This window comes from Colossoma macropomum, unplaced genomic scaffold (genome assembly GCF_904425465.1).
Source record: "Colossoma macropomum unplaced genomic scaffold, Colossoma_macropomum, whole genome shotgun sequence".
Taxonomy (NCBI): Eukaryota; Metazoa; Chordata; class Actinopteri; order Characiformes; family Serrasalmidae; genus Colossoma; species Colossoma macropomum.
The window spans coordinates 33,993,712-34,017,214 of record NW_023494784.1 but is presented as its reverse complement, the minus strand read 5'-3'; the positions used below and the strand labels follow the sequence as shown (position 1 = coordinate 34,017,214).

Here is a 23,503-nt window from a genome sequence, read left to right as displayed (position 1 = left end):
CAGCATACACACTCATGCCCAGCACGGTGGCAGGTGACAGGCAGAGATTCATGGAATGTCCAGCAGTGTAATCAGTGGTATTGATGTCAGCCTGGCTGCATCCTCTGTGGAGCGGGCCATCTCCGGCCACAGGCCCTGCGGAGCTGCATTAATTGTTTTAAGCTGACCAGATCAGGCTAATCACATTAGAGTGGGGCCGGGGCTGAGGCTGGGGACATGCTGAAAGGGAGCCAGTGTTACTCTTGCCATAAAGCTGTCAAAATCACATACGAGGCTTGTTTTGGTGAGGAGTGGAGTTGAATGTTTCTCTCTTTATTTCTCTTTCATTCTCTCTCTTTCTTTTTCTTTTATGTCAGTGAATAGAAGGCAGGTCGCTGCCTGATTTTGCAGTTTAAAGTGTCAAATTAGGGCTGTTGTTGATGTGATACTATAATTGTTCTGTGGGTGTTTCAACAAATCAGTGCACTCACATCATATAGCACATATAAATTTGCTCAAAATGAAAGTCTTTAACTGTTTTACATCAAGGGTTCACAGTTATCTTTGACTATATTGCAAGGCATATGACAATCTTGATATTTTGTCCATATCATGCAGCACTGCAGACGGCTATTTAATTTGCTAAATCAGTATTTTAATCCTGATTATAATAAGAGTTTTAATCCCATCAGCGGGGTGTCCATCATTTTGTTCCGATCAAGCTGAAGCACACCTAATTCCACTTGTTTAATCAATTGGTCTCAGTCATTTGATCAATTGATCAGATGCTTATGCTTTCTTGGGTGTAAAACCTGCAGCTACACCTGCCCTTTGTAGATAAGACTAGAGACCCATACATTAGACAAATGATCCAAATGATGGACTTCTGTCTTGTAAACACACAGACTGCTCAGTGTCCACATGAATGTAGGTGGGATGTAGTCAGTCTGGGCAGCCCATGAGAACAAGACCCTGAGATTTCCTGCTCAAACCCATGTCTCAGACCCTTAATCTGCATGTGTACTTACAATGGGCCCTACAGTAATGCTTCACATACACACACCCACATAATAGTTCATAGAGGTTGAGGTTCTGCTGGAACGCTTCAGGCCTGTATGAGGGCAGACGTTTTAGTCCTGCTGCTCTGGGGTTTTCACATGCAGTGATGAGCTGGTGATTAGCTGGAGTGATGCAGCAGGTCTGGGAATTCTCTCATGTGAGGAAAACCCCCTGATCTTTTCCATGCTGTGTGCCCAGGCCATCTATGTGCCAGCCACAAGACAAGATATAGCCCTGTCTAGCACTGACTCTCTAGCCTGCAGGACTGATGGAAAGATGAAATGTTGCAGCCACTAAGTCTGGGGGGAGAAAATGCATTTTTGATGCTTTAGATATTAAATTTAAAATACATTTCATATTACTACTACTACTGCTATTACTATTACTACTACTACTACTAATAATAATAATTATTATTATTATTATTCGTTTATTTGTTTTGTTTTGGGAGACCCATGTATTGAAGAGCCTTGTTAGCCTTGTTAGTTTTAAGATCCAATCTTATGGAGAAAGCTCACACTGAGGTGCATGTCTGATGCATCAACCTTCCATCACTACTCAGTCTTCTGGGACCTCATCATACCAATCTGTTACCATTTAAGCCCTGCGACACGGGGTATATTTCACAAAGCAAGATTACTCAGTAAACTGGACAACTTAAGCACAGGTGGAGGGTTGTTCAATAAGAATGATCTGGCTAACTGAGAAATCATCCTCTTGGGGCCTGTCTCAAAGATATAATTTCTTGCTTTGCCTGCTAACTTTAAGCTCTGACAGTCTCATAGTGGTGGATCACGTTTTACAGGACTTGTAAACAGCCTTCTGAGGGAGGTCAACCACTCTGATCCATTTTGAGTGACCTTTTATTTACTTTTTGACATTTGTGACATGAATTGTGTGAAAAAATGTCACTTTTTAACTGTTGACGTATATATAAAGCAAATTATTTGTACAGTAAGCTCTAATATGCTGGCAGTGTTGTTTTTACTGTTATAAATGCATTACTTTCTACATAATTATGAAGCATGATCTTTTCCTTTGAAAAAATAAGCTGTTCGACTCTTCATGTTTCATGTGCTTGGCTGTTCATCACCTTCATGTGCACACACATGAGGTTTAATCATAGCTTGACTGTCTAAACCTGGTTTAGCAGAGCCTCCATCATAAAACAAGTTAACCATGGTCGCATTTGTTAGGTTTTGTGGAACATACTTTGTGAGACAGATCCCAGGATCACTCAGTAAACTGGATAAAATAAGTCTCAATTGAGGGTTGTCCTGTAGGAATAATAAAAATAATAAACCTTTTAGTTTATATAGCACTGATGGTTGAAGGAAAAAAGATTTCATGTCTTATGAGCATGTCATAAATGTTGTTAATGGTTGTGATCACAACTACAACAGTAGTGATGATCATGATGATGATTTATTAGACTCAGTATGTAAGGCAGATACTGGCAGAGAATCGTTGTACAGAGTTGGGACTTTCCTCTAGTTTATACAGCCTTCCCAAGACTTTTCTTGGATAGCTGAGTATCTGTGTTCAGTTCACTTTGATTCTTTTTAAAAGAAGTCAAGCTTGCCTGTTTATGTTTGCTCAGTGTACTCTCTATGGTGCCAGCGCGACTGTTTACATTACTGTATTTCACTGTTCTTTGTCTCTTCCGTGAGGTAGTGGAGTGGTTTCGGAGCAGACGTTTATTAGATGAAGCCAAACTCAAAATGGAAAGCAGCTGAGCAAATACTCAGAGGAAGTGATGTCACTAGGTCTGAGTCACCATGGACGCCGGTCAGGGGAGCCGTGGGACGAGCCAAACACAAAAGGGGGAACATGATCCCTGTTTCCTCAATACTGACACCATCCAGAAAAACATGGCTGAATGCGGATAGGAAGGAGAAACACTAAGATGTGAGTCTGGAGGAGAAAACCAAAGAGGCCTATTATAGGAGGTCCATTCAGGGAGGCCCAACAGACGCTGTCAGATCCAAATCTGCTCCCATGGTTTACATAACACACCTGCAGACGCCCGAGTCTCATCCAGCGCTGTCTCGTTCTTGGATGGCCTTCCTCTCCCCCCTTCATGCCCGCTGAGGGAGAAGGAAACAGAGGGAGGGAGCTGTACCTGAATACAGCTGCACTAGACCACAATAAAACTTTCTCAGGAACAGCCAGACTTTGAAGTTATTGGAGTTAGTTTTAGGTTTGGGTTAGGCATGGGAATGGTTATTTAAATATACATATGTATATTAGAATCTCTTGTTTAACTGACATTTGAAAAAATTGTGTGGTTTGAATAAAAAAAAGAGAAATTTTGCCATTTTGAAATAATTTTTGTAATATGCACATAATCCCTCTTACTAATCGCAGTTGTTTATGTTGTGAGCATCAGAGTACTATATCTCTTTGTGGGTATTTGTAGTGAGGGATTACCCAACAAGCAGAGTTTTGTCAAAATAACACAGGCTAATCTTTAATCACATTACATTAAGGGTTTCCATTGTGTTTTGTAATATATTGCAAGGCAGTTACTCTCAATATAGTATTTTTTCTATGTCATGCAGCTGTACAGAGAACAAATGCTGGGATATGAGCAGCTGGTGTCGCATATCACATAAAGCGAAATGGCAACGTCTTAGCGCAGCTATATAGGGAAATAGATCTCATATTCGCACTGAAGAAAACTAGGCTGAGGTCTGAGCCTGTGAGTTAGAGGAGGGTAGTGCTGACTCATGCTGTAATCAGTAGACATAATGAGCTCTAAACTGATGTGATGATCCAGCAGCGCTCTGCTGCAGCTGCTACTCAGTGTGTGCAAACTTTCTCAGAACAAATCATACCAGACCTGTCAAGACTGTCTTCTGGAATTTCTGTGCTTCTGGAACGAGCTGAAAATGACTGGATCTGGCTGTACGAGTTTTAGGAATGTGCTACAGTCATGTTGTACGATGAAAGGGAACACCTCTTGCACCTCTAACTTCATAGTGAGAATTTACAGTTTGTGTTAGTCTGCATTATCAGCTAATCTTGGAGCTCTCACTCCTCAGAGAGCTTGAAAGCCAAACCCTGAAGTCTGTTTACTCATATTTGATTAATTACATGTGCAAATGTTGGATTGTATTTGGACAGTCCTCTAAATGATCTGCAGATGCTCAAATAGTTACTAAAGCATCGGGTGAAACCCATTGATTCTCACGTAGGGTTAGAGATAAGGTTAGAATTAGAGACAGATTTAGGTTTCTTATTAGGATTGTGTACAGGATTGAGATTGAAGATTACATTCCAGTAAGTGTTATGTTTGTAGTAAAGTAAAAGTTGAAGTAATTTATATTTAGATTAATGTAATTTAATGGCAGTAAAATCATCTGCACAGCATCTACTGAGGACCGTTTCTTAATGTTCTTGTGTTGTATTCAAGTTTAATTTACAGCAGCAAATAGGGTGATTAAAAACAACACAAGCATATTGTGATATAATTCTTCTGTATTGTGTATTTTTTTTTGCAGCCCGATGAGTTTGAGGCTGTCCACTCCCACACGTTCCGGGTGAAGACGTTTAAGAAGAGCAAGCACTGTGGCGTTTGCAAGCAGACGGTCAGCAAAGAAGGGCTCATCTGCAGAGGTCAGTCCTGGACAAGGGCCTGAGGGAGTTTGAAGGGGGGTAGGGGCATCTGCCTGTCTGAATTTCCGATGAGTGGTAATGGAAGAAGGTCAGAATCCGGAGGAGAAGCGCTGGTCATTAACTTGATTAAAGCCCACAAACGAGAGCTTTGTCTTAAAGTGGAGCTCTGAAGGGCGGCAGCAGGCCTCAGAGAGCAGCTGGACAGAAGCTGGGTGCAGGTGTGTGCTAAGACACAGGACAGAGGAAGTAGGTAGAGTAGAGTTCTGGACACGAGGTTCCCATTAAGGCTGCAAACAATGTCGATAATGACGATTAGGCCTGTCACGATCATGAAATTTTAGCTGAAGGTTAATTGCCATATAAATCATTGGGATTAATAATTTAATAGTGTTTTTGTGTTCATTGAATGCAGCAGTTAAAGTACAAGCTTAATGTGGCCAACTGATGACATGCAAAGCTCAAATAAACAAACATTACTCATCACCAAACACTAAAGTTGTCATAGCACCAGTCAGACGTTAAGAATGTCTCTGTCTTCTTTCATTTACATGCATTTGCCTCCCAACTGTTGAAAATGGAAAGGCAGTTAATACATGTTCTGTTTGCTGTGGTGTAAACAGAAAACTAACAATGGTGGAAAATAATTGTGGTCTGCTTAAATAATTACAGGGGCTCAAATAACATTTTTATGTAAAAATTATGGTTATGAAAAAAATGTTGTCATGGATAAATTTTGTTGTTGCACAGATTGAAGCAAGAATAGTGATATAGGACAGAAAGATAGAAGCTAAAGCCTACATATCCAGTCAAAAATGGGAAGTAGGTAAATCATCCTTATATGTTTTAGCTAGCCAGACATGCTAGTTATCTGACCACATTCCTTTGAGTATGTGGGTGTTTTTCTTTACACATGTAATTGGTAATGAGGTCCACCACACTGTTTAATCCACATCCTACCTCTCCTTATTTGTGTTTAATTTAGGACAAATCCTCTCCAAACTCTTTCTTGTCCAAACTCTTGGGATATTGAGTACCTGCTTTAAGTTCCCATGTATAACACTATAGTATTGTAAAGTTCTGAGCAGTTCTCAGAGATGTGTATGCATAGTTACAGTTGCTAAGCTACCACTGGACAATGGTGTAAAGGGGCGGGTTTTATGGAAGGCAAAGGTGGGGTTAGGGGCGGCCCAAGCAAAGATTGACACATTCCTTAGCTATTTAGTGTGCTATCACTGGGAGCTTGGTGCAATTATGCACTGCAATCAAGTTTCTCATAGGTGACAGAATAATTCGACACGTTTTGCTGCCCCTGCTCAAGTGCCACTCTAAGCAACTGCCTAGTTCGCCTACATGGACGCGCCATTCCTGCAGATGCCATTATCATTATACAGCCCATGAATCATAGCCAAAGAAATGGAAAGGCAGTCATAAGCTTGTGGTTCTGGGCTATTTGAGTTCTGACAGTGGAAATGTGGCTATTATTGCATTACATTTGGCTTTGTTACACCCCAATCTGTCCCACTGGAGTCCTGCTGGGATGCAACACTAGTGAGAAATGGAAGCCGGTTTGTCATCATAAAGGCAAAAGAAGGTCTGAGAGGCCCCTGGGTGGATACAGATATATAATCTTCTAGAGAGAGACGCAGTAAGGCCATCATATTCTTAAGTACGCACACACATGAAAGCCTGTACACACTTATACTGTGTAGCTGTGAAGTCATGATGGAGGGGTTAAAAAGGGTCAGGGCAAGTATACGTGCACACACACACTGAAAGAAAGTCATGCATTTAATTTATGTTATTCAAATTTGTATATCATTTTCACATTGATTAACTATGTTGCCAAAGCACATAAGTTGAAAGAAAAAAATTGTTGTACTATATTTATTCATGTGTACATAATGTGTACACATTTGAATCAAGTAAGTTCAATTAATCATTTTTTTAATCAGGGTTAGGGGGCTTAACGAAGACATTAGGTTCAGCCCTTTTTATCTAGTGAAAGATTTTTATCTTCATAAACAGGTTTAAGCAGAACGTACTTCAGGTCATTTCTTTATATTCTTATCGCAACGCCATCTGCAAATTTTGACAACTCTCTGACTGACATTTCTTGAGAGTCCCCCTGAAGTGGAATGAGTTTTGAATGGTGCTCATCATTTGTAAGCTGTAATGTAATGCTGTTGCATTGGATGTAGCTAATACAGTATCTCTTCACCACAGTCCAATGTCACAGTAACCTAATGCACATTGTCACAGTTTTGCATTGTGATACCACAATGCATTGTTACACTACCTAGTGTATAAGTCACAGAATTCACAGGTGTGTAAAAATAATAACTATGTAATGTAATAAATAAACAAATAACTGTCTTGATGCCTGTAACATAGGACTATTTTGCAGCATATAAACAACTCACAGAAAGCACTAATGAGGCTAGCCAAGTACAGCCTCCACATGGCGAGGTTAGTTTTAACACAATGCCACAATTGAACCACCTAGAGTAAAGACTGATAGCCAGCCTCCTTTCCTTATAAACTCAGTTTCATTTTTTTCTTTTTACTTTATTATGATTCATCATAGCTAAAGATAAAATATATTTCAGTTTTATCATGCTGATATTTCCTATTTTACTTCAGTATCTATATTTTGAATCACATAGTTTTCTGTATTTAAGTTAAAAAGCTTATTTGGTTAGGACAACTTTTTTCAGTTTGTTGTTTGCCAGACTCTTCTAGCAAATGTTACAACTACCCCCTGCAACATGTTAAAATTAGCCACATCTTTGGGGCAATTTCTAACATTGTCACTTTGTAGAGATTATTGAGCAATAAAACAATGTGTTATATTGTGCCCTCCTCTCTCCTACTCACTGACTGCGTTCCAGTCACTGGAAATGTCTGGTAGTCCTGATATAAGCTGTGTGGATACCACGTGGGTGTGTGTTTGGCCTGGCACTGAAAGAGAGGAAAGAGCAGTGCCTCCGCTATCCCAGCCTGGCATGAGCTGTACGTCGCACACACAACTTCAGCTAACAGCACGTCACCTCTACCCTCACCTCTGCTGTCTCAAGAGGCCTGAATGGAAAAACTTCATTACGCTCCGTCTTCCTCAGGAAAGCAGCCACTCAGCGGCCAAATGCACACAAAAGGCCAGAGGTCCTTGCAACAGCTGCTTACTTGTGTATCATGGGTGTCCATGCCTGAGTTGTTTTCACTGTGATCACTATCTCTGTATCTTCTTGTCACAGCCATTTAATCTGCTGTTATGAAAGTTTCATGTTTTGCCAAGGCAAACGACATTGTTAGGAAATGGACACACAGTGCTGTCCAAGAGTTATAAAACCAGCAGGGCTGTGAGAGACACGTGAGGCATATCAAGCACTGTTGCCTTCAAACAAACACCCCACACTCTGAGCATCAAAACATCCTGCAGTGCAGCATGTGTCTGGAGACTCTCTCAGTTCAGCACCTTCTTATCCCAGCTCTCTGTCTCTGCTGCATGATGAGCATGAGCAGCGGGTCAGAAATCTTTCTCACTTCATCGCTCTTGTCTGTCTCTGTCTTCGATACAGGCCGCAGGTCCCTCAGAGTAGCCAGCTGACATCAGAGAATGTCTTTATTCAGCAGCCCCCGATATATGGGACCTATGCTGTAGATTGTAAGAGACCAAACAGTCAATCACTGACATACTCTTTCTTCAGGTATGCATAACTGGAACATGGCAACCATTGCATTAGTTAAGCAAAGCTGCCAGCAAAATCATATTCACAGAGGTTTTCTCCCTAAATGTATTCAATTAACCAAAACTGTTTGGTGTTCTAAGTTGTTTAGCTTTGCTAAAAACTGTTATACAGCTAAAACGTAGGGATCTTGAAGTCTAATTATTGTCTACTTTTATAGATTTTTATGGAAAAATATTACAATATTCTATAACGTCAGAAACCCTGCAAGCAATTTGATTTGAGGTTTTCTAACAACTCAACCCAATCTGAGGCATATGTGTAGTGATTTAATTGACGGCAAATAGCATCATGTAAACTGCATGCCTAAATCAGTTTGCCAAGATAAGCTTCCATTACTTCCATTAGCCTCAAAACTCTAGTACAAAATTAAAGAAGCGAACTTCCGACCAGACATTGATGGCTGATCAACTCCATTTGGGGTAAGGCAGTGAATTAGATTTTCTTTGCTGAATTATTGATTTAAGAGTTTGCTAATTAGAGTAGCTTATGAGCTGAATCAGCTTTGTTACCAAAAGGACAAGCCCACACACTGGCCCTAAGCTCTCTGATTAGCATTATCTCTCTTAATAGGATGCCAGTTTACTGATTGCGTAGAGGAAGGTAATGATTTCCCTTCACATCCGGCAAATCTGTTACCGTCATGTGGGCGCTGTAACCGATCAGTGTAGCTTTAGTGAATCTCTGAGGTAGAGATGGTTAACGCTGGCCGGGTTTGGTGCTTGGGCCTGTCTGCTTAAGCTCTGCACTAAATGGGAGGCAGCTGCTCTCACTGTTCAATATCCTCCAAGGCCTAACCTCAATCAATCACGGCAATGTGGAGGACAGCCTCATCAGCACGCTCTCTAATGAAAGCTCCCCCACAGGCTGGCTGCTTCCTGTGCTGTGGGAGATGGTGAGGAAGGGTCTCTTAGGTGAAGGGTCTCTTTGGAGCTGTGGGTTTTTTGCATGTCAAGTCATTACATAACAATAGCACTCTCTTTAATTAATGGGTTAGGCTTTGTGAGCACCACTGAGAGCTCCTGCATGCTGTAGCTGCTGTGAAGCTGTTAAGATTTACAGGTAGTGTTAAAAGTCTTAATTGCAGAATTCAGCTGTACAAGAACTGTTGAAGTTCAAATTCCATTTAGAGTTCTTAATGGAAAAAAATGTAAATGCTGGATTTGAATTTGAATATTAGTTGTGCATATTGACCTGTTGATAAGGGCTTTAGGACTTTGACAGGCTGCTTAAAGTGGACATTTTGTAAATTAGCGTTTCCAGTTTAGCTTATCTTTATTAGGTTATAATCCATCCCCAGGGAAACAGTCCTGCCTTGATAGGATCCATTCTTGTGCATGAAAGCACTTCAAAGATAAGCCCTCTGTCATAGCACTCACAAAACCACCAAACAAAGAACAGTTCTTCTTTTACAGGCAGCTGTGCTTCATCTGGGGGTAAAAAAGGTGACCGGACTGGTTGCAATGTGTGGCCTGAGACAAACAGATCAGACTAGGAACAACTATGTTCTTTAACTTCGCTGGATTCATTTAATTTGCATGGACTATTGAATTCAGGAGAGCATATTTGTACTTGTTTGTCTGCACTGGTGAGTTAAATAAGGCTTAATTACTGTCTGATTCCTGGTTTGTAGGTAAAGTAGCTCCGGCGCAGGAAGCTGGCCAGTGTGGTGGCTCCACTTTTGGAGAACTTGGCAGTGTTATGTGTCATTTTAAAATTAGCTGTGTTGCAATATTCCAGATAATGCTGTGCCTTGGAAAAATAAAGAGAGGGAAACGTTTTTAGCCGCAGGAAGTGAGAATTGTTGACTCTGGTGCTAAGAGGGCGGGAGAATTAAAGTAAGTGTGTGTATGCAGTGCCTGTGCAAGCTGTTTTGCCCTTCTTGGCAAAGCATAATTTTAGCACCTCCAGCTGATTTACAATGTCTAGGGCTGCACATTATAGACATAAAATATGATATGCATATGATAGGCAAAGTTATTGGATGTCATGATAATGATATGAGAAGCAATAAATTATTATTAAAATACTGTGCCACTAACTAGATGTGCCACAAGTACAGACTTTTTTCCACTTTTAAACAGAAATCTAACTAGACTCTTCTTGCTATTCACTGTTGTGCAAAATAACAATAATGATGAATAGTTACATTAAAACTCAAGCACGTATTTGTGCACTGCAAGGCTGAACAAGGACACATACTTTCACTGATGCAAAGCACTGTTCTTATGAAGCATCAAAAGCTATCTGATTGCTAATAGCACCCCCTTGTGGAGAATTTACAGCCTGTGAAATGTGAGTTCTATGAGGTACTTTAGTCTAAAAACAGTCAGGATTTTCTAAATAGCTTTTTCTACTCATGTTTGCAGTCATGTTACAAAGACAAATACATGTGTACATTTTTATTTTTGCTATAGGCCTACAAAAACAAATAATTCTTTATTCAGCCATTATGCTTCATACATTTTGCCAGTCTATGCATTTTACACACAACACTGAAAGTGAGAATAGAATTTTTAAGAATTTTAGAGGCTAGATGTATAGAATGGAGTAGTTTTTAAACTGTGTGTGTGTGTGTTTTGTAACTGGCTGTTTAGCTGAATGGTTAAGTTATGCTAACATTCTTGCTGATCGTCAGTGATGTTTATTGCGAAAACTAATTTCGTGATAATGAAAAATTACAATGTATGGTGCAGCCCTAATCACAACCAGTATGCAACAACACATGCTTTGTATACGTAAGCCACATATAGAAGCCACCTTCAGTCCTGTAAAGATATACAGATATACACGCCGGCTTGTATGTCTGTTTTAGAGAGAGAGAAAAAGAGTTATTAAGCCGCATCAGAGATGGCATTTGAAGACTTGTTCCATCAGCTATCATCACTGGCTTTACCATCCTATCTGTTACTGTCACTGTTTAACCAGTGGAAGCCCCAAGAAAGCAACAGGTTAAAATTTGGAATGGAGATGTGCCAGAGGCTCAGAGGTGCACAGAAATCTGTGCCTGCCTCCTAGTCTCAACTTCAGAGGTATATACGGACCATTTGATATAGTTATGATTCGCTAAGTACATTTAGCAGAATTTCCTCCGTTACATTATGCTTGTCCATCCATACTCTCTCCCTTGCTAACACATATGATTCTTTCACATGCAGCTGTTTTTGTTGTTGTCCTGTTTAAAAATTGTCTGAACACTACGTCACGTGAAAACGTTTTTTGTTGGTTCGTTTGAATGTTACAATGTCAAGTTTGTACCAGTAGAAGAACGCTTTTTGGTGCTATATAGAAACCTTTTCAAAAAGATTCTATATAGAACCATCTACAGTACATGGGCCATTAAGCTGAAGAGCCCTTCCACAATGCAGAGAACCCTTTAATTATGTAGAGGGTTCTTTGAGTGGTCATGGTTCTATATAGAAACATTTTCTTTACTAAAGAACCCTTGAAGAACCTTGAAGAATCTTTTTTGAGTGTGTATATAGGAGCGGCTGCTGGATGACTGGAGGAGAAAATGAAGCAGATGTTTACAGAAGAGGAAAACCTGGAGATTGTCAGGATTATGATCCCCTGTAACTCAGTGACAAATTTGAAAATAGTTCATTTTTTTCACTGTACAGCTAATAAAGCTGTTACCCACTGCGAGTCAAAACAGCTGTTTTGTCATAAATTGCCAGTGGGGGCTCAGGGGATGATCTGGGCCTGGTTGTATCCCCTTGTTGTGATGTCTGCATTCATTAGCACACAAACCTTTCAATTGTTTAAACCACAATATGTGCTTTTAACAATAATTTGGAAAAAAAAAATAAACGGTCAAATCCGGATTTAGCCCACTCTTCCAATCCGACTTATCAGTAAATAGTTGTTTTATGTTAATAGAAGCTTTGCTGGTACTCTTCTTACTCATTGGACAAGTAACAGCAAAAAATGTCAAGTTTTCAACTCTTTTGTTTGTTATAGAGTATAACAGCTGTGGGCTCTCTCTCTTTTCTGCACCACACTTTGTTTACAAACAGTCTTGAGTCACGTGTGCTGCCGTTCTTTCCATCACCTGCATGTGCCGTTGCCAGGATGTGTTGCTGTGTTCAATCACAATAGCTGAATGACGCAGTTTGGCCTGCGCAGCCCCCGGTCTGTGAGGTCAGTGGGAGAGGTGGTAGTGTGTGTTTGGACGTGGAAGAGTGGTTGGTGTGTATTTGGCTGTGGGACAGAATCTGCTGTGTGACTTGCTGTCCTGGAACATGAGCTCATCCATTTATTTTCATTCCAGAAAAGGGCAGTGCTGCTGCTTTCTAATCCCACTGATTGATTTGGCATGTAGAGTACATGAGCCTGTATGAACATAATATACATTATCATACTGAAATGAAACATGCTTATAAAAAAACTGTCCTGTGGTTTTATTGCCATTCTAGTTTTCCTTATTCAGTAAAAAATACAAACAACCCTCTCGGTCACCTTCAGCTTTATGCAGTGAGATATGAGCTGCCTGAAGAAGGTTAATTGTGTGGTGCATGAGTGCATGTGTGTGCTTATACACCGATGAGGCATAACATTATGACCATGTTTCTATGCTCATTGTCCATTTTATATGAGTAATGACTTATTTATATGGAGTGAGGGTGTCAATACATATCCACAAAGGGCCGATGTGGCTGCAGGTTTTCATTCCAACAAAGCAGGAGCACAAATGATCAATTGTTTGATAACTGAATGATTGATTAAACTAGTGAAATCAGGTGTGCTCTTGCTTGTTTGAAATGAAAACCTGCAGCCACACCAGCCCCAGTACAAAAGGAATTTGTCAGTTTTCACTCACCCTCACAATACACACTCACATTACCTAACATAAACTCTCTCTTCATACCTGATTAGAGCGCCCCAGAGCTGCTGTTGGTCTCCTTGAATTGCATTAGTGAAATGAATAGAGGAGATTGATGTTGTTTCAAATTGACATTGGCTTCCACTGCTGACGGATCGGCTCTGTTCTGACTTTCATAACATTACTCTAATCAAGTAACTGTGTCACTGCCTGTCTCACCACACTCTCTCCAATTATTCCAACAGAAAATACAGACAAAGGAGTGCTCATAATTGTTATGGTTGCTTTTTTTATTTAAAATATATTTTAATTCCTTCACCATGATTTGGAGGAAGCACATATCCAATGCTATTGATGTTCTGTAATATGTCCAATTACATGCCCAGTGCACACGAGGGTTTGAAAAGACCTCAAAACTCCAGAAGCATTTAAGTACTTAAAGTAATGCTGCCACCTTGTGGAAATATGCACAGTTGCTTGACTTGGACTCACTGTTAGTTCATCTAAAATGTGAATGTGAATGAGTTTATATACTCAAAACAATGGATGATTCTTCACCTTTTCACCTGAACCCTTTTGACATTGACGTACTAGTGTAATCATTTCTGATCTCTCTATTTAGAGGAACCTATTGCAGGGTTGTAACACAATATATTATGACCTCTTCTTTGAATTTTCCCAGATCTGCTAGGAAGAATGTCACTTTATATTCAATAACCTTTTTTAAAGTTTGTTGAGAATTCCAGCTAAGCTCTTTCTCTACAGACTGCCTAAATGAATTGTTAAAGTGGGATACTTTGATTACTGGTATGTGAAATACTGTGCTAAAGCCAAATAGCAATTAAAAAACTGTAATTATGCTACCACTTTCTGTTTCTATTAAAAGTGACTGAATCTCTGCTGTGTGGTCAGTTGAGATGAGAGTATGCTGGATTGGACAGAAGTGCTTGTTCATGCATTTAACAAAGGTCCTCCACCATTTTCCAGTTACAACAAATAATTCCAGAGCCACAGACTCACCTTCAGACACCTCAGCCAAAGAAAACAATTCTCTTAACTCTCAAATCAGGCTCTAGGTGTAGATTAGACATTGGGTAGATCAGAGTGAGTCGATGAGCTTGTTTACACTATGCATTTTCATTTTCTGGATATACTTTGGATTGATTTCATTTACCCTTTACGCTAAAATGAGTCACCAATGTGACAAGTGAGACCCGATTTTATTTGCCTGCATAAAAAGTGGGTCAACACTTACATTTTACTTCCAGTAGCCTACTGTAAACATTGCTTCTCATCTTTTACTAGCAGTGTATTATATGCTGTGAGATATTCAAAGAAAGCATATAAAACAGCAACAAATCATCTGCATCAGCAGAGGAGACAACTTTGTCTTGCAGCTGCTGTGATTTCTACAGTGGTCAGAGCCACTAATGTCCAGAGGACTTTTTAGACACATGATAGAAGAACTGCATCATTTTAAAGAAAACACATTCTATTTAATATACACTTGTGTTGAATATGGTTTCGGTGATACAATTCTAATCTGATCACAATACATCCTAGGGTGTTTACACCTGGCTTTTTATGTGGTGAAATGAAATCAGAATGTGATCCAATCTGAGACCGTTTGGTCTAGTACATAATGGTAACCTTAACCGTTTTACAAGAGCAGGATTGTTTTCAGGCTGGGAGTTATATGATGCAGACCAGCCCACCCCTTGTGCAAAATAACTGAGATAACCAAAGTGGCTTACTAGTGGTAAAATGCAAACTGATCTTAAATCTTACATAATCAAGATGTCCAGTATGCTACAAACTAATCCTGGCTAAGTAAGTTTCTCACTGGCCACCTGCTCAGCTATGTCCTCATCCTCCTTAAGCACCTTTTTCATTCTTGTCTTCTTGGTGCCACCTTTTGTTCTCTGCAGTTTTTGCTACTGCTGTCCGTCTTCACCTGATTCACATATGAAAATCGCTACATATGTATTGCTAAAAACAACACTGAACTGCCTGTTCAGTTGTGCTGACTTTGATACACTCGAGGGATACACTTGATGCTCTCGAGGCTGGTGTTAACTTCTCATTTGAATTTTCATTCCACCTTAAATAGTGCAGCAGTTACATGCTAGCGGCCATACTAGTGTCTGAATATAACTACTACATCATTTAAGGTAAAATGGAAGCTAAGCTAGGCTTTATCTAAGCTATCCTCTGTACGAGACTCAGTGACAGTCAGTAAACAGGGGCTGTACCACTAGGGGCTGCAGGTGAAATTACTACAGATATACACTTGGGCCCACCAGGAATTCTCCCGACTCTCCTGATTACCCACTGCGGCAGCACGTCCTACAGATTTTTGAGGAGCACTTGACATTTAACTCTCTCTATAGCACTGAACGCCCCAGCACCACACAGTGCAGATGCAGTTCGGCAAGGGCCTGATATATAGCTGATGAGTTGTGCTAGAGCGCTCAACTGCACTGTTGTGTCTCTGAAAGACTGGAATCACTTATGGCTGGTCCAGCACTATTTAGATTGTGGATTCAAGCTGCTGATTTTATTGGATGTAAACTGCTTAGTGACTCAGTTTTCTCCTTTAAAAATACCAAAGAGGCAGATGAAAAGTGAAAAGATAAATGAATCTGAACAAATTCCTGTTAATTGTATGCAAAATAGGTTGAGAGACTACAGGATATAATTATTGGCTTTGTTCCTTTTCTGTCTTTTACAGAAGAACAAATTTGAATTCTCCATTAAAAGATTGTTGTAGCCGCTTGTGTACTGGTCAGGCTGAAGGCCCACGGATATTTGTTAAATTCCTGGACCATAGTGTGATTCCTTAAAATGAATCATGCCAATTTGAAATGTATCATTTTGAGATAACTATCTAGCCCAAACATTTGCAGCAGTACAGTGACAAACTGTATTTATTAAAGTTTGATATTGAGACTGTATCACTGATAAGATGACTTTATTTCCACCACTAGGGGGCAGTAGAGGAAAGTGAGTTACAATCAGGAGAACTATATATTAAATGCCTAATGCATAGTACTTGCTGTACAGTCACACTTTTAATCATAACCATATCATCATTGCAATATCCAAGAAAATGATCTAATATTGCGTTTTATGTCCACTGTCGTGCTGTGAAAATCAAAAAATACTTTGACGCAGTCATCCGCAATGAACTGTGAAACCCAAATACTGAACATGTTCTTTCAGACATCACCAGATATACTTGGCATGCTGAGAAAAGTGCCCACTGCATGCTCTTCTTCCCATAAATCACCGTTTCTCATTCCACATAAATGTTTTGATACGCTATGATGTGCACACAGCTGTTGCAGCAGATGCAGCTATGATTTATGCAGCACCCTGCAGGCCTTCTTCAGTGTGGTTTAGTGGAAGCCTCAAAATTCGTGCATTATTACTGTGGAATTAGAAGGAGACGCACTGAATTGAGCCGCACACTGGTAAATCCATACCAGATGAGCATCAGACAAAAGGCATTTTGGAAGATAGTCCATGCAGGATATTACATCTCGACTCCTTCTTATAGGAGAAAAGTTGACCCTGGATGCAGATGACAGAGGTTTGGCTCTCCTCACTTTACACCTGGGTTAACGGTGAAAATGAGAAACAGAAGCATTGAGAAAAGGGTGCTGTAAGGCCAGGCTGGGTTGGAAATTCTGAAAAATGTATTGAACAGTGTGTAGAAGTGGGTGCTGAACACTAATTATAAGGGCTGTAATGATACACTCAGCATACCAGTTGACTCGTTTCACGATACTGTGTTCACAGTTCAATATTCTCATTATGGTTTTGACAAAACTCCAATGAAGCAAAATGATGACTGTAATTATGTTTTTCCACAGTTTACTTTGCACAGCCTACAGTTGGAAGGCAGGAGGAGTGTGTTATTAACTGGTGCTGATTGTTTGCAAACTTTGCTGTCCAAATAATGCAATTGCACTAGATGGCGTATTTATGAGAATGTCTGTTCTCCACAATGCATTGTCACATCATTTGCATTGCATTATCATCATGTCTTGATGCATTATTACAACCCTACTAAATGTACTCAGTGAGTGCACCAGAGAACAAAAAACCATGTTTTGATGGGTGGGGCCAGGCCTCAGTGCCTCTACTCCAAGACCCATCAGACTCAGAACAGTCTGACTTAGTTGTCAGGCATGACAAGTCCCTCATTAATGGTTATGATAGTTGACTCTGTGATTGTGGTGACTACACTGTCTATTATTAGTGCTTACTGCAAGCTCCATGCTGTATTCCTGATATTTTGGCCAGTATAAAATCAGAATCAAACAGCACTTGGTCTATATTTTAACGTGTACATTTCAAAACAGCACATGGGCGATATTTCAACAGTAGCAGTAGCCCTAAGAGGGTCATGTAGGCTAAGCCAGTAATAGCCACAACAGGTTAACTTGCACTTTCCCTCTGTGTCAACATCTCATGTTGCCCACTAATACAAAAGAAATCTAGGGAAAACATTGGAATGGGTAGGATCATATTTGTATTTTATAAAATGATACCCTGATTTCATGTAAGGGATACCTGCATCCGTAAATGAGAGGCTAATAAAATAAAAGCATATATACATAGATAAGAAATAGGTGGCTTGGGTGGTCCTCCCATGTTCAACAGTTCACTTTCTATGAGTGAAATCACAGTGAGGTTTTTGCTGATGTCACAGACACATTTGTTTTCTGCTAAAGGTCATTGTGTTTATTTACCTGTATATTTTTCATATTTTTCCATGTTTGTGCATGTTTGTGTACAAATGTGTCCCTACAACCCTCTGGCTATTTGTGCAGGAGCAAATGTGGGATGAGTGCATGTTCCTATAGTGACCATTGTATGGTAAGCTGGTGGCTGTTGCAAAGGACAGATATCTCTAACCGGTATTTTCCATTACAGTCCTACAGTGCTCTGTACACTGATCCCAGAACTGTTTAGAAAGTCTGGTGCAGTAACATGTTCAGCTCTAACAACACATAGTAAACATTTACTCTAGTGGCATACACAGATGCCTGGCTATGCTGTTTGCTGTGGCGTACTTGTGGCTTGGAGCTCCGGTGCTGGTGAATCACACCACAGTGTTGTTCATGCTGAGCTTGCCAAGGCTCTAAACCCTAGCTTGGCGCTATGGTACTCAAGGGATGTTGTACATGTGTGGGAAAGTGAGTATGTATTTGCTGTGTGTGTGCAGGTTCAGTGCCCAGACACCTAGCTTTTCAGAATGCTTGTAATAAATGAGCAGATTTTTTCTGATTGTTCGTAATTAAATATGCTAAACAGAAAGCTGTTTAGATTTGCCAATTTTCTTTGCAAAAACTGTAAAATTGAAGGAATAACTGACAAAAGTTCTACTTTTTGTGCAAGAATGGGTTTCTTGCGAGTATTTTTTTTCTTAATGAATTGAAAAAGAATGTTCAGAATGTTCAGCAAAAGGATGCGATAACAGAACAGATCAAATTACCTTACAGGCCCGCAGCCAGAATGATGTAATTACATTGGCAGGAACATTGTGTTAGAAGCCTAATATGTGCTTCCTTGCGCCGGCTTGAATCCTGCAGTTCCACGTGCAGAGTAAATGACTTAACCACTCTGCTATTCAGCCAGTTACAAAACACACACCTGAACATTGAACATTGCTCTTTAACTACTAGCCTGTAAAAGTGTTTCACATGTGATGACTGTTCTCAGTAAAGTGTGTTAAGCAGTAATAAATACTGTTACAACAAACCTGCATCACCATGAAGAATGTTTTTGTCATGCATCCCTCTGGCTCAAACTCTTTGGAGGACTCCATCTCCCAGAATCCTCTGAATGAACACATGTCCGTGATGTCATCCCTACCTATCAGAGATCTGCCTCACAGGATTACTGATTCTGTTCACTTGCTCTATGTGTCATATGACTTAGTTAGGATAGTTTATAAGGCCAGGTTCTTAGCTTTAGACTTTGCAAGGTATTGCTTGGATTTCGAGCTACTGAGTGCTCTTTTGCTAGTGTTTGTGTTGCTTTCCGGTTCTGACTTTGTTACTCTGTTTTTTTGTTCTTTTGCCTCTTCCCTATTGGATTTGTTTGCCTGATCTTGTTATTATGTTCATTTATTTTTGTTTTTTGTCTTTACTGGACTTGACTCTTGCCTGTTTTCTGATGACAACTATGAATAACAGACTGACTAGTAAAACTTCTTGTACTCTTGAATACAATAAACAAATAAATTAATTAATTAATAAATAATATATTTTTTATAGACCTGTATAATAAAGTTGTTGAGGGACTTAGTCAAAGTTGAGGCACAATAGTGAAAAGTGCTTTTGTAATTTTTGTATTTTTTTTAAAAATCAATCTGAACTTCCTACAAGACCAGAGACAAACTATTTTAATCATAATTATATCATCATTACAGCATCCAACAGCTTTATCAAATATCGCATTTTATGTTGCCTATCATGCAGTATAAATCAAAAATTACTAGGAAAATATAAAAAAAATCAAGGAACATTGAATTAAAATGACAAGGACAATCTAGTATCATGGACTCATTTTTGTTACTACAGAATTTTTCTAATATTGCAACCTCCCTCTAGGTGCTCCGCAGAGTAATACAAGGTAAGGGTAGCAGACACCTACGAAACTATAGAGAGGATCAGAAATCAATGAAAAAACACCAGTTGTCAATCAAACATTGAACCCAGGTTGTTTATTTCATCCTTTAGGGGTCAGACCAGTGGAGCTTAAGTGTATGTGAAAGGGGGCAGTGCAGTGTGTTATGAAGCTGATTTGGGAGGAAATCCCAGTCTGGGTCTCAGATCACGCTCTCTGTGTAGCCTGTCCCGGCCCAGCCCTCTGGGACCACGCTGGCCGTTCCAAATGTGCAGCTTGGGAAATGCCTGCCCACCCCTCTTCCCCTTTAGGAACATTCTTCAAGGCCTGAATCAGATACGAAACAGTCCACCGTTCTCCATACCCCCTCTCCCCCCCAACCCATTCTTAACTTCTTTCTCACTCTATCCATCCTTTTTTCCCTCCCTCTCTTCCCTGTTCCAGCCCTGCTGTGTTTATACACCAAAGACCTGAACTTCCTAACAAGGCAAAGCCGGGCGCAGGCCCTGCGATGCACTTTCACACCCAATATGGAAGTCCTGCTCTTTCCCCCATTGCTCAGGGCTCGTGTGCAGGAAAACGTGTTGAGCATACATGCGTGAGTGTGTGTAGAGTGGACGTGTATGTTGTTGTGTATGGGAAATGGGATCATGAGAAAAGACATGTGCTGCACAGTGCACTTTTCAAGGCCTCAAATGTTACGGGAAGTGTTTTCATAGTGCATAACAACAGAAAATGAGTTGCATATTATTAAGTCAGGGGTTAAATCCCTGATGCAACATATTGTGCTGTTGCTGTAAGAGCTCAGCTGGTTGTGACCAGAGAGCTCCAGGGGTGTTTTAAGTCTCACTGTTACACGCATTACATCATAACTACTCACTGCTAGCAGAGTGAGTGAGGTATCAAAGCCATGAAGTCATAGCACATGCAGAAACCTGTGGATTTGCTTCCCACACACAGATAACAGCTGAGCTTTTGGAATGGCTTTTTAAACGTCTGTCACGCTAGAGCAGCCCTAACGGCCCTTCTTTCATTTGCCTATAAAGTCTTGAGAAGAATGTGATGGATGAATGAAGGATCATTGATCTGTGGTCCTCGTGTTGCCGCAATTAGTCCTCTTATATATGATGGTATATATGGTATATATGAGTAGCTTTTATTCTTATTGTTTTCATCTTAATTGTAAAATATAAATTTAATTTTTCATAGAGAAATTTTCTTCCTTGGTCGTTTTTATTTTGCAAAGACTGCTTGTATATTTTGTGTTTCTCTAATTTAGTTTTTAATTTTAGATTAAATGATGCACTTTGATTATTATTTAAAGATCAATATGATGTTTTGTTTACGTATTTAAAATGCCAGCCCATTAAAGAGCAAGTAATGTTGTTAATATTGCGAGTTTGGCTAACACAAAGTACTAGAAATGTGCTAGTTTGTTTCTTGTGTTCCTTTAGCCCACACAGTTTGAGCTTTGGGTTAACAATAATGTATTACAGAAAGATATAAAAAGATTATTTAAAATCACCAAAAAAGGCCATTGGCCAATTTGGCCCACATCTAATATTGATTGTTTTTTTTCTAATTATTTACCCAGAGAAGCAAAACTATTTCCACCATTTATACTATATTAGTTATTTTTGTGGTATTTTTGGTATTTTTTGTGACTTCATATTACTGCAATAGCACATGTTATTCCAGAGATTCCAGACATAATGGCATACCAGAGGCTTGATGAGCATAGACCTGATTCTGAATTGAGTTCAGATTGAGTTCCACTGATTGCTTCTACACTTGTTCTACAGGTTGGACGTTCGAACGTGCTGTGGCTGTCAATCACAAAGCTAGTTTATCTTATAAAGAAGTTTACACACACCCTCAGCCTACACACACACAAACACTCATCAAACTGTCTCTCCAGCCTGTCTCACATCTGCTGCAGTCGCAGACCAACAAGAGACTCATATGCTAATGAAAATATCCTACGAAAAGCCAAGAAGTATGTATGGCCCATGCCAAAACCTCCTTTCTCCTCTGATCTGCTCCTGAAAGCATGGGAATCTCACCCTAAGAGGATATACTCCCATCTTTTTTCTTCTTCTTTTCCTCCTCAGACCAATGACTTAAAAAATAATCACAATAAATATTACACACACGTGAAAATATGTGATCCAGGGCAGGAAGGAGAGATATTACATAAGATATGTGGTGCTCCAGTATAAGCATACACTTTTAAACTCTATTCCCGACAGCCACCTCTGGAGTCCACCAAAGCTCTTTTTGCTTCTTGATCTTTTAAAAGGAATCAGCTGAGGGTTGACAATTTATGACACACTGGACCAGGTGTTTTCCCCCAGTGACCTCTATTTGTAGCAGCGGTGTGGGAAAGGAAAATAAGTGGGGGAAAGATCTTACACTTCTCTAATGGCATGGCCTTTTTCTAGGTTTGCTATCAGGCCTCCTTTCTATCACAAAGAGAATGAGTTATAGTCTTAAACAGTTTCTGCTTAAGTCGTCATGTAGTGTGATTCATTTGTGTCAGTTTGATTTCGCTGTGGTTTTTTGTGTTCTTCCTCCTTGTCTTGTCTGTTTTAATGGTGTATGAGTGTGCTAAAGGATGTTATCAGACAGAATGTTCTAGAGTGACTCACAAACAAATAAAGTGAATCAACAAACAAATGGCATCTAGCATAAACCAATGCAAGTATTTCTTCAAGATAGTGGCATAGATTTTCAGGGGGCAATCAGTGAGGTCAAGGACCCAGAGGGATTGTTACAGAGAGTATGACGAACACCAACTAATGTTACTCAACTTAACCGTTTACTATAGGGACAAAAGTATTTGGACACCTCTTAATCATTGAATTCAGATATTTCATCAGCCTAATTACCACAGGTGTATAAAATCAAGCACCTAGCTATTCAGTCTGCCTTTACAAACATTTGTGAAAGAATGAGTCATTCTAAAGAGCTCACTGAATTTGAGCATGGTACTGTAATAGGAGTATTGTCCATTGTCCATGTACAAATGTGAGTGATATTATTGAAAAGTGTAAGCGTTTAGGAGCAACAGCAACTCAGACACAAAGTAGCAGACTACATAAAGTTACAAAGCAGGGTCATTGAGTGCTGAGGCACATATAGCATAAAGGTTGCCAACACTCTGCTGACTCAATAACTTCGGAGTTACAGTGCCAAGCGTTGGATGGAGTGACGTAAAGACTCCAGGGCAGTGGAAACAGTGAATGGTTGAAGATAGCGATGTTCTTGTTGCTTTTTCACAGTTCTGTACTTTTGTTTTCTTTACTACTCAACTACTATTGCTCACTAGCTAGGGCAGTGGCCTGTAGATATTAGCACTTCTCAGCTAAGTTCTCACTGTTAGAAGTAACAGTGGAGCAAGCTAACGCAATGTTTGTATTGAAAAAAAGTTAATAATTTGTTATGAACTAAGGAGAGCCTCAGTATCAATTATTTGAGGTGCCTCCTGACAACCTTATATTCAGTAATATTTTTATTGGAATCAGAGAACTTTTTTTGAAACAAACTAAAGCTAAAACCCAAACACTCAGAAGAAGAAACCCCAAAGAACTTGGTGCGCATGGTGTCTTCCAGTAGCACGCACCTGTCTACACCCAGCTTGGCT

The 23,503-nt window shown here is 39.8% G+C and overlaps 1 protein-coding gene across 3 annotated transcripts in view; it reads left to right on the top strand.

Moving 5' to 3' along the window:
• Positions 1 to 23,503, top strand: part of tns1b (tensin 1b) — a 229,136-nt gene that overhangs the window by 59,326 nt on the left and 146,307 nt on the right. For all 3 annotated transcript variants that reach the window (XM_036569578.1, XM_036569561.1, XM_036569569.1), the window contains exon 2: positions 4,542 to 4,656. In XM_036569578.1, the coding sequence (XP_036425471.1) occupies positions 4,542 to 4,656 (115 nt within the window). The remainder of the gene's footprint in view (positions 1 to 4,541; positions 4,657 to 23,503) is intronic.